At 40.2% G+C, this 14,333-nt stretch overlaps 2 protein-coding genes across 2 annotated transcripts; both read left to right on the top strand.

Moving 5' to 3' along the window:
- Positions 1-347: 347 nt before the first annotated feature.
- On the top strand, positions 348-1,313 carry LOC308374423 (olfactory receptor 6N1-like; the record flags this gene model as incomplete). Its single annotated transcript, XM_080850200.1, has 1 exon — positions 348-1,313. One exon carries the CDS (start codon positions 348-350, stop codon positions 1,311-1,313), a length of 966 nt encoding a protein of 321 aa, XP_080706326.1.
- A 7,810-nt stretch (positions 1,314-9,123) lies between these two features.
- Positions 9,124-13,648, top strand: LOC308374422 (olfactory receptor 10T2-like; the record flags this gene model as incomplete). The annotated part of the gene is made up of 3 exons (XM_080850199.1): positions 9,124-9,150; positions 9,321-9,546; positions 12,669-13,648. The coding sequence occupies 3 exons, from the start codon at positions 9,124-9,126 to the stop codon at positions 13,646-13,648; spliced, it is 1,233 nt and encodes a 410-aa protein (XP_080706325.1).
- Positions 13,649-14,333: the final 685 nt, after the last annotated feature.

The following is a 14,333-nucleotide window of genomic DNA, read 5'->3' as shown; positions in this document are numbered from 1 at the left end:
TCCTTTTTTGTTTGTGAATTTAAACTGTCTGTTCAATATGTATTGTCTTTCCAATAATTGTCTTACTTAAGTTATTGTGTTACTAAGAGAATCCCCTGCACCAGGGCAATTCCTGAAACATTCTAGTGTATGGTATTTAACTGCAGTTAACAATACCCTTCAATGTCATGTGTAGCTTTATGCCTTCAGTACCAATGTATTTATCTCACTGGAGAGACATATCTCCCCATGACACTCTAAGTCAGTTGACTTGAAATTGTACTCTCTTAAAAACTGATGTTCACCTTAACAGCTTTCTGTCTGATGTTTATTTTTTTCACATAGAGCATTATTGCATCTTCTGGAACATGAACGTCTCTGGTCCAGTCACATATTTCGTCATAGAAGGACTGCAGGAGAAGAAAATGCTCATGTTTGCTGTTTTTTTTACCATTTATGTTGTGGTTTTATGTGGCAATAGTATGATTATATATCTAGTGAGAACAGACCCTAAGCTTAAAACTCCTATGTATTTTTTTCTTCATAACCTCTCTTTCTCAGACATGGTGTACGCAACAATATCCATACCCAACTTGCTTTCAGGTTTACTTAAAGAGGAACACACAATCTCCAAAACTGGTTGCATATTGCAGATGTACTTTTTCCTCTCCATGGGGTCATCTTGCCGGGGTATCCTGACAGCCATGGCTTTTGACCGCTATGTAGCCATTTGTAAACCACTTCGCTACACCACTATTATGACCAAACGGCTTTGTATTCTCCTGGTGTTTGCAGCATGGTGCTTCGGCTATGGATTGGTCTTTCCAGCAGTTTGCCTCGTTATCCGGCTAGACTTCTGTGGACCCAACAGGGTGAAGCACGTCCTCTGTGACCACTCGTCTGTGGTGAGGCTAGCCTGTGGCAGCACGATTGTGAACAACATTGTGTCTCTCTTCACAGCCCTTGTCATCCTCCTCGGCACATTTTTCCTCATCCTGGCCTCTTACATTGAAATAGGCAAAGCCGTGTACCACATGGGCCGGGCGGAGAGGCTCAAGGCTTTCACCACGTGTGTTTCGCACCTGATAGTGGTCTGCATCTCGTACGTGTCGGCCACATGTGTGTACGTCTCGTACCGCGTGGCCACGTTCTCTCCTGACGCACGCATGATTGTGGCAGTGGTGTATTCTGTTCTTACTCCTGCTCTTAACCCCATAATTTACAGCTTGAGGAACAAGGAGCTTCGGGAGGCGCTTACAAGAGCCTTCAGTAAATGTGTTGTCATACCATCTCGCAGGAAAACAATTCCTGCTGAATCTAAAGTTTCAAAATAATAATGTTGAAATGTACTCAGTTTTCATAGCAAAGTGTTTAGGTGTGGTAAACTTAAAATCAGGTAAATAACACGGTCCAAACTAAATTTAAAAAATGGTATGTGGAATCATGTGTCTTTATATGTATATATGGAATTATATGTTAACAAAAACTGGCTAAAATAAACATCACAATAATAAAATACATGTTGTACAATATAGCCTCATACAAACATTTCATGTATAATCTCTCTTGCCATGTACTACAATTATGTCTGTCTGTAGCAGTCTATCCCTCTTTCACTCTAATGAGAGTGAGTACTCACACAGATTACAGATACCCTCATTGAAGATGGGTTTCAGAACAAACTATGGAAACTATAGAGCCATCCTGTTTGTTATGCATAATGTTGTATAATAAATGCAATATGAGCCCTACAGTGGGAATGATTTGTAGTTTGCTGTGTGCTATACTATGGTAGTTTAGTCACAGCTAGTTATGTTTCCCAATAATAATGTTTTTCAAATATAATGTTGACATACTGATGGTGTGCCATAAGGATGGTCAAAGACAGAATGACTGACATGTTTTTTAGAAAATCACAGTGTGTCTATTTCTGCTGTTTACATACCATCCAACCCCTTTTTTTAAATTAAAGAAACTAAAGGTGGGACCCAAAGAGTGGAGATCATTTTTAATCGTCTGACTCTGGACATAACTTAGTTTGCACTAAAGAGCAAACTCATGAATGTTTTGCATTTTTTGAAAGTGCACAGTCACAGATAGCAACAGAATGGCAATGTAATATTTGTTTTCCATTTCTTTGTTGGTTAGCTTTTTCTATTTATGACAATATGGTTATGTAAATTATGTTTCACAATTTGAAAGTTCAGACAGTCGTTGTTCACCAAGCTGTGAGAATAAGGTATCGCCTCAGATACAATCATGCCACAAATACCACTGTTAAAACAAATATAAGTAAGAATCCTGAATAAGAGAAATGGAGTATTTCACTTTTCCTCTGAGCTGCAATGCTGACATGGGTGAATGGCTGAATAGAGAATCCCATACAAGTTTGGTACAGAGGAGGCCTTTCCCAACATGCTATTTTTTTCTGGCCTGTTTTTCTTATCCTAACCTAAATGAAAACAACATCAAGCATTCACCTTCTGTTTCACAAATTGCCAGATACCTTAGGGGGGAATGGTTAAATGATCTGAAAACAGGACTGGCCTATGGCATAGGTGAACTAAGGGGCCCCCACGTGCTATCATTTATGAATATCTTTCATTCAGGTATTTCTCTTTGCAGTTGTGATTTTAGCCTGAAATTTCTGGTAGGGCAATTTTGTATGACGTCATGTTGTCGTCATAATAATAGAGGTAGCTGATTATTATAAGCAGTAGACCTATACAGTAAGATAAACTATGGGCTACATTTTGAGTGCCAGCAGGGAGCAGAAGTCCTATTTCAAATATATTTCACATGCTTTAGCGCTCAGCGCGACACAAAGATTTGATTTGATTTGATTAAAGTAAAATGATTAGACAGACAAATAGCTCAAATAACTTGCAGAATGTCTTAAGCTTGTGGCACAAGTGTGGCATACAATATGAAGCAAAAAGCACAACTGAAACAGATAACAGCAACAAAACATGCTGGTAAATTGAACAAAACTTTTCCATCAGCTCCAAAAAAAAAAAGAAGGATTGACTCACAGAATCGTAGTGTCTTTTTAGCCTGGTGTCGCCCTCGCACATCTTCTCAAAGTTTGCACTTCCCACTGAGCTTTATGCACGATATCAGCCTCCCCAGTACATAACAATTCTCCTCCGTCTATTTGTTGTGTTCAAAAATGTTCCGCTGATATGCACCATCTAGCTGTGCCATGATGTTGACCTGCCCCTATTTCAGGGCGCAATTGATATTGGTTTTTCAGCTTTCTGCCAGATGCTCCAGGTCTTTCATTCCATCCGTTGTCCGAACTGAGTACCAATTCCAAAAAGACGGCATGGGAAACAGAACCGTGCTCGCTTTGATGTGCTAGCAGTTAGCCATGCCTTTCTGTCATACCATTCCGTCTTGAAAGTTCAAGTGGCTTTCTCACCAGGCTGCAGTCTGACCGGCCCAAAACGTTTAATTTCGAATTTCTCTTCCAACGAAAATGTATTAAATTGCACCCTCAACAAAAAGTCTACGTTATTCATTGTAGAATATTGAATTAAAACACTTCCAAAATACTCGAAAACTAGCGATAGCTAACTAGCAGTAACGTTACTGGCATTGGTCTGTCTGATATGATCTTTGAATATGTTTTTTTTTTCTTAGCAGTGTTGCCAACTTTTCTGTAAGGAAAGTAGCTGTTAGCTCTCCCAAAAGTCGCTAGATTTGTCGCTAGTCGCTTTTTGCAAATAAAGTCGCCAAGGGGCTCTGGAAAGTCGGCAGATATAGCTAAGTTGGCAACACTGTTTCTTAGTCTCGGGGTAAAGTTCTTGCGGGTTTCGGATTAGTTGCTAGGCAGATTACGTGTGGGGCATATTTGAAAGTGCCCCACCGCTCAATATTAACTTTGGCCTGTGTGGTTCACGCTCATTGGTGTTTCCATGGTAACGGTGGGGAAGCGTGGGCCTGTGCCCCCCCGGAAATCGGAAACATTGCACAGAGCACACACTATAGACATATAAACCTTCATTCATTTCTATGGCAAGCACACAGGCAGAAAAACACACAAATCAAATTACTCCAAAACAAGACTATAATGCTTGTGAGTCAAGGTTATTCACACAAATATTTACGCTACTTTGCATATAAATATATGTATAGTTTGCCGCGATGGAACAGCGCCATCTGGTCTCTTTGCATGTAGCATCCAATGGCAGTCAATGTTTTAGGTGTTCAATGATGATTCATCTTTTGTGGCAGTAAAGACCAGTTCAGAGAGTTTTGGGGGTATCGCCCCCTGATAATTTGTTTTGTGACAAAGGAAATCAGAAATGCATGGTCTTATTCTGTTGCTAACTAGGTCGTTTTGATGCATTTCATTTCATAACCTGCCCTATTTTGACTGAAGTAACAGCCTACAGCCAAATAAGCTGATTATCATAGCAACTGGACAAGACAAGATACATCCCTTCAATTGTTTATTGGTCAACAGCAGCCAAACATGTTGTATGCGAGCTGAACTGCCCCAGTGAAGTTCATTAATAACAGTGTCCTTCTCAGGTTGCTAGCATTACCGTCACATTACATCGACAAACCCAGAGAGGCATTACATAGATACCCAGGCCTGCAGTTCAGACGACCAGTAGCGACTCGTGACCAGAGAAATAGCTGGGGATACCTTGCTTTCGCTGAATTTCTAAAAAGACTGCCGGTTGTTAGATTACATAGATTTCAGTCATATGCAATCACAGCAAGGTCCATTCTGTCAATATGCATCTAAGGCCTCACAGACGGGTGCAGGCCTGTTCCCCAACCATTTGGCCCCTGAGACATCAAATAGCTATTGTCCAGGGTCAGGAAGGAAGGAACAGCTGGAGATCAATGGTTGCCAGGACCCCAGACAGACACTTAATTAATTGAGACCTAATTGAGCCAGACCAAATTAGGTCATACTTCCTACTTTCATTTCGGTATTGTTTACATGTTAATTCCATACTATAAGAATCACAACCTTTTTGTAATGAGAAGAAGAAGAAGCAAGGAGACCGACTCCTCAACATGCAGACGTGCCTTGTGCATGCTTGTGTTGTATGGAGCTGATCGTGGCATGTGATTGAATAAACACATTCTTTCGCTAAGCCGTCTTCCACAAGTCTGTTATTCTGAACAAGCTAACTTGAACCAAGCGTGGGCATCCGAGGATTTTGCCGGAGGACAGCACAAGCTTTCATTTACAGCATAAGCTTTCACTTTTCTAAAATCAACCATCAGTGTCAGAAATCAAATTCCCTGGATCTGTTAGGCTACTCGCTAGTGTCAACAGTAGTTTCACTTCAGCCAGGCGGTCTGGGTTACATTTAGCGGGCAGGTAGCCAAGCCCATCACTTCCGGAATAAAATTTTATTTCAAGATTTATTTTAACAATAATTTTATTTCCACAATATTTCAAGAAAGGTTATTTGGAACGAAAAATAACGTTATTTACCGGTTATTGAAAATGTTCTGCCTAACTATTACTAGATCAGAAGCTCCAGTAACAGAAGAGAAATACCCCAGAGGAGGGGGGAATGATATAGCATTTCTGAAAAGACTGCCTTTTCTAAAATCAACCATCAGTGTCAGAAATCAAATTCCCTGCGCCAGCAGTTTTACGATAGTATGTAAAAAGCCTCCTCATCCTCCGAGCTAACACAGGGACAAGAGCTGGAAAGCTGGAACCATCATTTTGATTATCTTTAGGCCTACATAGAACTCTCAGCAGGCCCAGACGGTCCCCCACTTTGATTGACCTTTACTTACTACCAGCACATACAGGCTACTTCCCCAGTAAAACAGAACCTTATAAAAGAACGGTTAATAACGTTATTTTCAAAAATGTCATGTGGGTGCTCGTGCTTAATGTTTTCATTATGTGGGGGGGTGCGCATGCATTTAGGCCTACATTCAAATTCAGAATGCATCTCCAACAAAACGTTCTCCATTACGCGCAAAATAAACACATCTTATGTCCATAGCTAGAGGCCTATGCCTACTCTCTTCTATTAACTCGAGAGCTAGCCTATTTGAAATGGACAACAGATAGCTTACATACCAAATTGCTTATTCAGTTTAAGGAAAAGTATGTCCTCCAAAACATTCAGCTTCAGATTGCTGCGCAAAGGAGACAGGATATATTTGAGAGACGAAAAGGCACGCTCTACACTGACCTGGGTAACGGACTATTACTAGATCAGAAGCTCCAGTAACAGAAGAGAAATACCCCAGAGGAGGGGGGAATGATAAACCAGTGACATTCTCGCACCGACGAGCCAAGCTCTGAACCGGCACGGTGGCTCAGTGGCGAGAGCCCAGCACCGGGAACTTGAAGAACACAGGTCGAAACTCGCGAAGCTCGCGCAAGATTTCATAATCTTCCTGAAAGACACAGGTTAGATACTCACGAGTGGCAAACATGTCCCAAGTTGCGAAAAGACTACCTCAGTATCAGAGTAAGCCCGACTCATGTACAGTATAATTACATGCCAAAAGTGAATCTCAAGAACATTACAGAGAGGAAGCTCCGGAATATGAGTGGAACAGCCTCGAAAGTACATTGCGATCCACGAACTCTGAAAACGAAAGGCAAATCAAGAATTGTGATAACCCCAGAGCAAAACCCTAAAGACAGAACTCTGAAACTCTGAAAACGAAAGGCAAATCAAGAATTGTGATAACCCCGGAGCAAAACCCTAAAGACATAATATCAATTAAATTATTATCGAGTTAATTATTAATTTCGTTTTTATGGGGCAATAGCTGTAAATGGGAGGGGATACGTTTTGTCAGTTGAAAGCTGACCAATAGACAGAATCTCATTCCGTCTCATCACAAGACGTTTTATTTCAATTTCTTGTCGTTTACAACCAATGGCTGCAGCAGGTTGTGTGTGGCTAGACTGCTGACAGTCAATATGCTAATAAGAGCATTTCGCACCTCTGTCAGCGGGAGGTGAGAATGCTAACACTGGGCAAAATAGGCTGGAATCCGGAGATCTTGTGTTAGGAAATTTCCAATGACAAAGCACATCTCCGGAGTAGATTTTGGTCATATCCGGACTAATTAAAAATCCGGGAAAATATTGATGATTTCTGGCTCCGGATATGTGAATGCAAGTTTCCGGAGATCTGGTGACTAGATATTTCAACTTATGAACCCCATGCGCCAGAGTCCTCCTATCGCATCTATTGGATCAACGCATTCAGAGTGCTTGCTACGGGGTTTCAAGACTCACTCTTCAGGGAATTGACCGTTGGCAACATTTCGCTGAAGGTAAGATGCTATGGTGTCAGTCTGAGTAGTGTAAATTAAGATGACTATTATATCTGCTGGCTTCTTTGGTCTAAATTCAACATGTTGAGACTGTACAACTAAAGCAAGCGTGGTTTAATGTGCAGTTGGTCAAATAGTTTTAGGCTAGCTTAATAAGATAGCGAGCTAAGGTAGCTAGCACGTCATTAACTAGGGGTTTAACGCGATATAGTTTTCGCTGTTTCGTTAGGGCTGTTTTAGCCACCCATATATACATATATGTCGTTCACTAATTTGCTTGCCGGTCTTGTAAAGTTACTGTAATAAATATTTTGCTAGCTTGCTAAGGGCGCTCAGTCAGAACCGTTAACAATCAGAAAAAAACAACCGGGAAATGTTGCTAGTGCTTACACACGTCAGTTTAATATTCGGAACAACCGTCATGTACTTTGTGTGGTCTATATTATAATATCATACATATAATAATGATTGAGTAGAATGTAATATTTTGTGTTGAAATGTCGCTGTTTCCAAAAGCTGGTTCTCTTGACCGGTCTTCCCATTTAATGTAGTGTCATGATACATGACATGATAGCCTGTTAGAGGGGAGGGAATGTATTTTGCTAGCTTGCTAAGGGCGCTCAGTCATTCTACAGACATCCTCGGATTTGTATCATTATAGTCATACAAATAATGAATACGATAATATTTGTATTATAACTTTCATGAAATTGATTGAATATGTACGGTAACTGTTACTGTTGTTCCGAATATTAAACCGACGAATATGTTAGCACAACCAACATTTCCCAGGTTTTTTTTGCCTGATTGTTAAGGGGAAAAACCGAAATGTTGGCAGCCCTAACATATTCGTCAGTTTAATATTCGGAATAACAGTAACCGTACATATTCAATCAATTTAATGAAAACTATGATACCAATATTATCGTGTTCATTATTTGTATTACTTTAATTATACAAATCCGAGGATGCCTGTAGAATTGATGTGAACAATCACCAACGATTTCTCCAAAAATGTAAAATGTATGATTTTTTTTTGTTTTGATTTTTCACACTTTGTGACTCTTTCTCTCTTTTTTTTTTTTCTTGCAGATTTTAAATGCAGTGGCAGTGCAAGGTCTGTGGATACGCAACAAGGAATCGAGGTTTGCTTATTAAACACTATAGACTAAATCATGATTCCTTTGTAAGAAACCATGCACTTCCAGACATAGCTACTCCAAATTCTGTTCCATTGCTCTGTTTAAATCCTTGTACAGTATTCTGTTCGGTTCATGCATGATTCAGGTACAAAAAGACAGTTGTTGTGAAGGGGTGGGATTATTTGGACATAAATTTAATAGATTGAGCATCAACGTACACTTTTCCTCTCATCATGTAATTGCATTGCGCTTAAAATTAATTGATCTTCAATGCACTTATACATAGGTCTGTTTCATTCATACAAACTTTTCTAACTTATTGCCTGTGCACATTACTGTATTTTATTGTTGTTCAGTTTCAAGCCGTCTCACAATGAGGAGGTGACTCGTGCGGTCACTCAGACCCCGGGGGAGAACTGGGGAAAGGAGAGCCTAATAAGAAGTAAGATACTGTTACTGTTAAACATCTATAACTTTGCAATTATTTGGTTTTCTGTGCTTTGTAGTCAAGTTTTTTTATTGTCAGATGCACAGTACAACAGAGTCGGACTGGGCACTGAAATTCTTAGGACAGGACACCGCACCACAACTAACATAACATAACTTAGTTTTGCTGATGTTGAGAGAGGTGTTATTGTATTCTTCTGTTTTATTCATTGGTTTGTTTCAAACAGGAGCCTGCAACAGGTACTTTAAAAACTTAAAAAGTCAGCGGAAAATGGACCTGGTGGGGAGGACAGAGGAAGTGAGGAGAAAAAAGAGAGCGGGTACGTGGCATGAAGTGAAATAAAAAAATATCACCCCATCTGAAAAGGAGTCAATTTTCATCCACACTAGGCTTTCATGTAAACTGAGTCTACTCTAGTTACTATTTGGTCTTGACGTTGCTTGACACTATGTCTCTTTCTTTTGCAGCTTTTCCAGAAACGCCAGCTGGCGGCGCGGGATCTGCTGGCACCAGAAGAACACCTGTTCTTCAAGGAGGCAGACGCCAGCTTCATGTCTGATGAGGAGAGTGATGAAGAGGACAAGCTTAAAATCAACGTCCTGCCTCCCAGGTGGAGGTGCGCTCGGCTGAGCCGCCTCACCCTGCGCGGCCAGCAGGCGCTCGAAAGCAATGGCCGGAGGGACGTCAAGCCGGGTCATACCAGGCGGCGAGTGACAGAGAGGGGCCACTTCTCTACAAGGAGCCCTCCAGCCCAAAAAAGAGGCCTATGTTGAGAATTAAAATAAAAAAAATTAAATAATATTGTTTTTGTTGTCATAGTGTGTAACTTAGTACCAATCAGTCATAGAGGTTATAGATGGGTCATGAATATCCTAACCGTAGTCACTTGAGCAACTTTGTTTATAGGTTAAGAAGGAGGATTTACTGTTTGCATGGTAGACTTTGGCCAAATGGTGCTTCATTACAACTTCAACATGGATAATTGAAGATTAAGATTTAAAAGATATAATGTTTTATATGATAAAAGGGTTGATACATGCCGATTTATTATTTAAATACTGCAATGTTAAACATAATATACTACTTAAAACAGGCATGAGATAAATGCCAATAGACATTCGGGTCCTGAAGCTTTTTGGATCGCGCCGTGCGCGCGGCCCGGGCCATGCTGTGGGTATACGGAGTTAAACACCCACGGAAACGATGACTGTCAGGAGCGTTTCCGTGCAGAATATTAGATACACGGGCGATTTCTGGTGAGTATCCGGGGTCCGGATTGGTCGCGTGTGACACAGTCCCATTCCGGAGTCAAAACATGCTCCGGATATGAGAATTGAGACTAACGTTTCCAGCGTGTTTCTGTCCGGATTTTCCCGGAAAGTCTAAATATCAGGTAGTCTCACGTTATTAAGATCTCCGGAAATAAGGCGTTTTAGCCCAGTGTAAACAAATCGCCCCCCTCCCCTCGCCGGTCTGTTTCCGGGAAATTCCGTTCGTATGCGGCAGACGGATATTTCGGGGGAATGTCCGCGATCGACCAGGAATGGTGATCATTCGCGGCTGTATCACAGCGTGTACGGGCCCGATAATCTTGCTTTTCGTGCAGTGTATACAAGAGTAAGTGTAGGGAAGGAGTTAAGCTAATTGCATGAGATCTGTTCAAGTTCTAATAGGCAAGTCTCAGCATTTGGCAGCCGTCTTGGCAATGTCTTGTATTTCTGGCAACCAAGATCAGGCCCCACAAAGTGGCAAATGTCAGTAAAAACACTGTAGGTCACACACCATGGGGAATCTTTTTTTAATAACAGATCAATATATTTTTTTTTCATTAGGATATCAATAACAGATGTATATATAACACACAACACACACACACACACACACACACACACACACACACACACACACACACACACACACACACACACACACACACACATTTTAAAATAAAATAGGTAGCTATTCAATCTGATATGATGTTTTTCTTTCAAATCTCTGATTGATTTGTTTGATAGAATGAGTAAAGTTTCAGTGGAATTTAACTAGAAACAAACATTGAAAGATTTCTGGGAGATGTTTTAAAATCTCTACAAAATGTGTCTTTTTGATCTTCCCCCTCCATCTTGCAAGTCTTTCCCTTGTAGTTGAAGTTGAACTTAGCATACTTGTTCCCTCATACAAGGCAGATTAACATACTATTTATCTACTATATTTGATACCATATGAGGGCCATTGTCAGTTAAAAAATACATAGAGAGCTATGGGAGGGGTTTAATATTGAGATTAAAATAATACATTCTTGAGAAAAAACTAACACATTTATGAGAAAACTTGAATATTCTTCCAATCACTAACTACTGGTTGGTGGCGCAGAGTGTTTTCTTGTAAATATGTGTCTTTAAAATATAAAAAAAAAAGTATTGTAAATGTACGACTTTAATCTCATCTTTTCAGGGTTTGTATACCTATCTATATCCCGGTTCATTTTGTTTTTGAATCAAGTTGTAATTAAATTGTAATCAAGGTCATCCCCTTCGGAGAAAATGACGGTTGCAAACACAGATTTTTAACCCCCTTAAGACAATCTGGTGTCATGGGGACAATTTCATGAGAAAAACATCAACAAAAGTCATTGCAAATTATTACATAGACGATTGCAGATCAGATTGATAACTGTCATTATAGAATAACCAGATCCTTAATATGGTGAAGCCTTAGTTAGTTATATAAGAACAATAAGCCTACAGGACCTGAATACATTGTTTTTTTGTGTTTTTTCTTGTAACTATTTATCTATTTGCAGAGTCACATTTATGGTCTTAAACATACTTGACACCGCTAAGGCCTTATTCGATCTTTTTTGGTTTATTACCAGTTGTTCATCACCAGAACATCTTGAGGGTTTAAAGCATTTTGGTTGAGCCAGTAAGTGAACTTCTTAGACTTCCATGCTCCTGAAGAATATTGAAACAATATATGAAAGCTGAATCCTGTTGGAGAGACTGCCAGTGCAGGACCTCTGGTATTCCTGTTTGCTGTTCAATTAGGAACTTTGTTTTGCAAAATTACCATGGGTATCATGGGTAATTGTACACTAGAGTGTGTATACATTTAGGAAGCAATTAAAAACACCAGTGGTTTTCTTGAATGGTATCAATGTGATCTAATCCTAATTAGGGAGAATTGTAAGTTCTGCAGAGTAATTACTATAAGGCAAGACTTGTAATTGTTGCTTGAAAACATTCTAAAATGACGTAAGCTGAATTATCTAGAGTGTCCCAGACTGTATTTAAGACAGCGTCTCCTTCATTCTGTAGGGTTTGGATGGCTATTAGGATCAGGTAGGGCATTTGTATTAATGTTCAAAAATAATGTGGTATATGCCTTTCTTTTTTGTCTGGTATTAGTGTTTGTGACTGTTTATCATTTTGTCTGTCTTTTATGCAGTGTTGGTCCTATTGTCGTCCACCGTCAATGTCTTTGTCATGGCCAAAAAATACCTGGCTCCTGTTTTCCTCTTTCTCTGTGTGTTGTAAAGCTGACAAAGTGGCACTCCTGGGGTCGTGCGGTGTATGGGGCACAGGAGATGCCTGACGGCTGAGATTCCGGTCTCCGCGTACCCTTCTCCCATGCTAGCTCACCACAATATGCCTAAATGCCATGTGGAGTTACGTACCTTTAGTAGCAATGTATTTACCTGATCCATTTAACTGGAGAGACATCTTTCCATGAATTTTACATTCAGTTGACTGTACTCTTTTAGAAACTGTGGCCATGTTAACAGCTTTGTGTCTGATGTTTATTTTTTCACATAGGGGCTTATTGCATCTTCTGGAATATGAACGCCTCTGGTCCAGTCACATTTTTCATCATAGAAGGACTGCAGGCAAACAAAATGCTCATGTTTGGTGTTTTTTTCACCATTTATATTGTGGTTTTATGTGGCAATAGTATGATTATATATCTAGTGAGAACAGACCCTAAGCTTAAAACTCCTATGTATTTCTTTCTTCATAACCTCTCTTTCTCAGACATGGTGTACGCAACAGTAATCATACCCAACTTGCTGTCAGGTTTACTAAAAGAGGAACACACCATTTCCAAAACTGGTTGCATGTTGCAGATGTACTTTTTCCTCTCATCGGCGTCGAATGGCTGCTCTATCCTGACAACCATGGCTTTTGACCGCTATGTAGCCATTTGTCACCCACTTCGCTACACCACTATTATGACCAAACGGCTCTGTATTCTCCTGATGGCTGCAGCATGGGGCTTTGGCTATACGATTGTCCTGCCAGCGCTTTCGCTCGCTGTCCAGCTAAACTTCTGTGGACCCAACAGGGTGAAGCACGTCCTCTGTGACCACTCGTCTGTGGTGAGGCTAGCCTGTAACAGCACGATTGTTAACAACATTGTGTCTCTCTTCATGGCTATGGTTGTTCTCCTTGGCACGTTTTCCCTTATCCTGGCCTCTTACATTGAAATAGGCAAAGCCGTGTACCGCATGGGCCGGGCGGAGAGGCTCAAGGCTTTCACCACGTGTGCTTCTCACCTGATAGTGGTCTGCATCTCGTACGTGTCGGCCACGTGTGTGTACGTCTCGTACCGCGTGGCCACGTTCTCTCCTGATGCACGTATGATTGTGGCAGTGGTGTATGCTATTCTCACTCCTGCTCTCAACCCCATCATTTACAGCTTGAGGAACAAGGAGCTTAAGGAGGCGCTAAAAAGAGCCCTCAGTAAATGTGTTTCCATACCGTCAGCGCACAGGAAAACAATCCCTTCTTTGTCTTGACAGTTTCTAGTAGGGAATCAATTTTAGGTGTTGTTTCAGACTGACTGGCTTTCCTGAAACAATGACTTTTCAGCTGTTGAAGTCTTCTGTAAAGTTCTTGTCACATACATCACACTGTTTAAGCACTACTGAACTATATACTATTGTGTATTTAAGTGTCTATTACAAGAACTATCCTCTTTGTCTTTCTAATGTATTTATCTACAACCTTCACTCTCCCTTAGGAATTGTTACAAGATATAGGCAAGAAATATTCCATTAAGCTATTTATACATGTCTTCTATTTATTCTCTTGACAAAATCACATTCACCCCAAACCCCTCTCAAATCACTCAAATCACAAAGAGACTTGGTAACAACACATTAGCGTACATGCAGAGTGTTCCCTCAAAATGTTTTACTTGTTATAGCATTGTTTTTGTTGAGTATTGTTTTAATAGCAGTACTATATTTGAGCCCTTGATGCGGCCTTGCTTTATTTTTTGTCAGCTGATTTTATTCTTGGTGATATTTGTCAATAGTTGATGGTAATGAAGTTAGTGCAGTTCTCTTATGATAATGTGTACGTCATCCAGGTTTCATATAAGGATTATGTGGCATGAGCCCAATCGAAGAATTTACCATTGTATGTTCTGATTTATTTTTTTACTTTCAAATTAAAATTAACTCCAACAAGATTTAATGA

This window comes from Sprattus sprattus (genome assembly GCF_963457725.1).
Source record: "Sprattus sprattus genome assembly, chromosome: 13".
Classification (NCBI taxonomy): domain Eukaryota; kingdom Metazoa; phylum Chordata; class Actinopteri; order Clupeiformes; family Clupeidae; genus Sprattus; species Sprattus sprattus.
The sequence above is the reverse complement of the archived record's forward strand: the minus strand, read 5'-3'. Positions and strand labels throughout refer to the sequence as shown.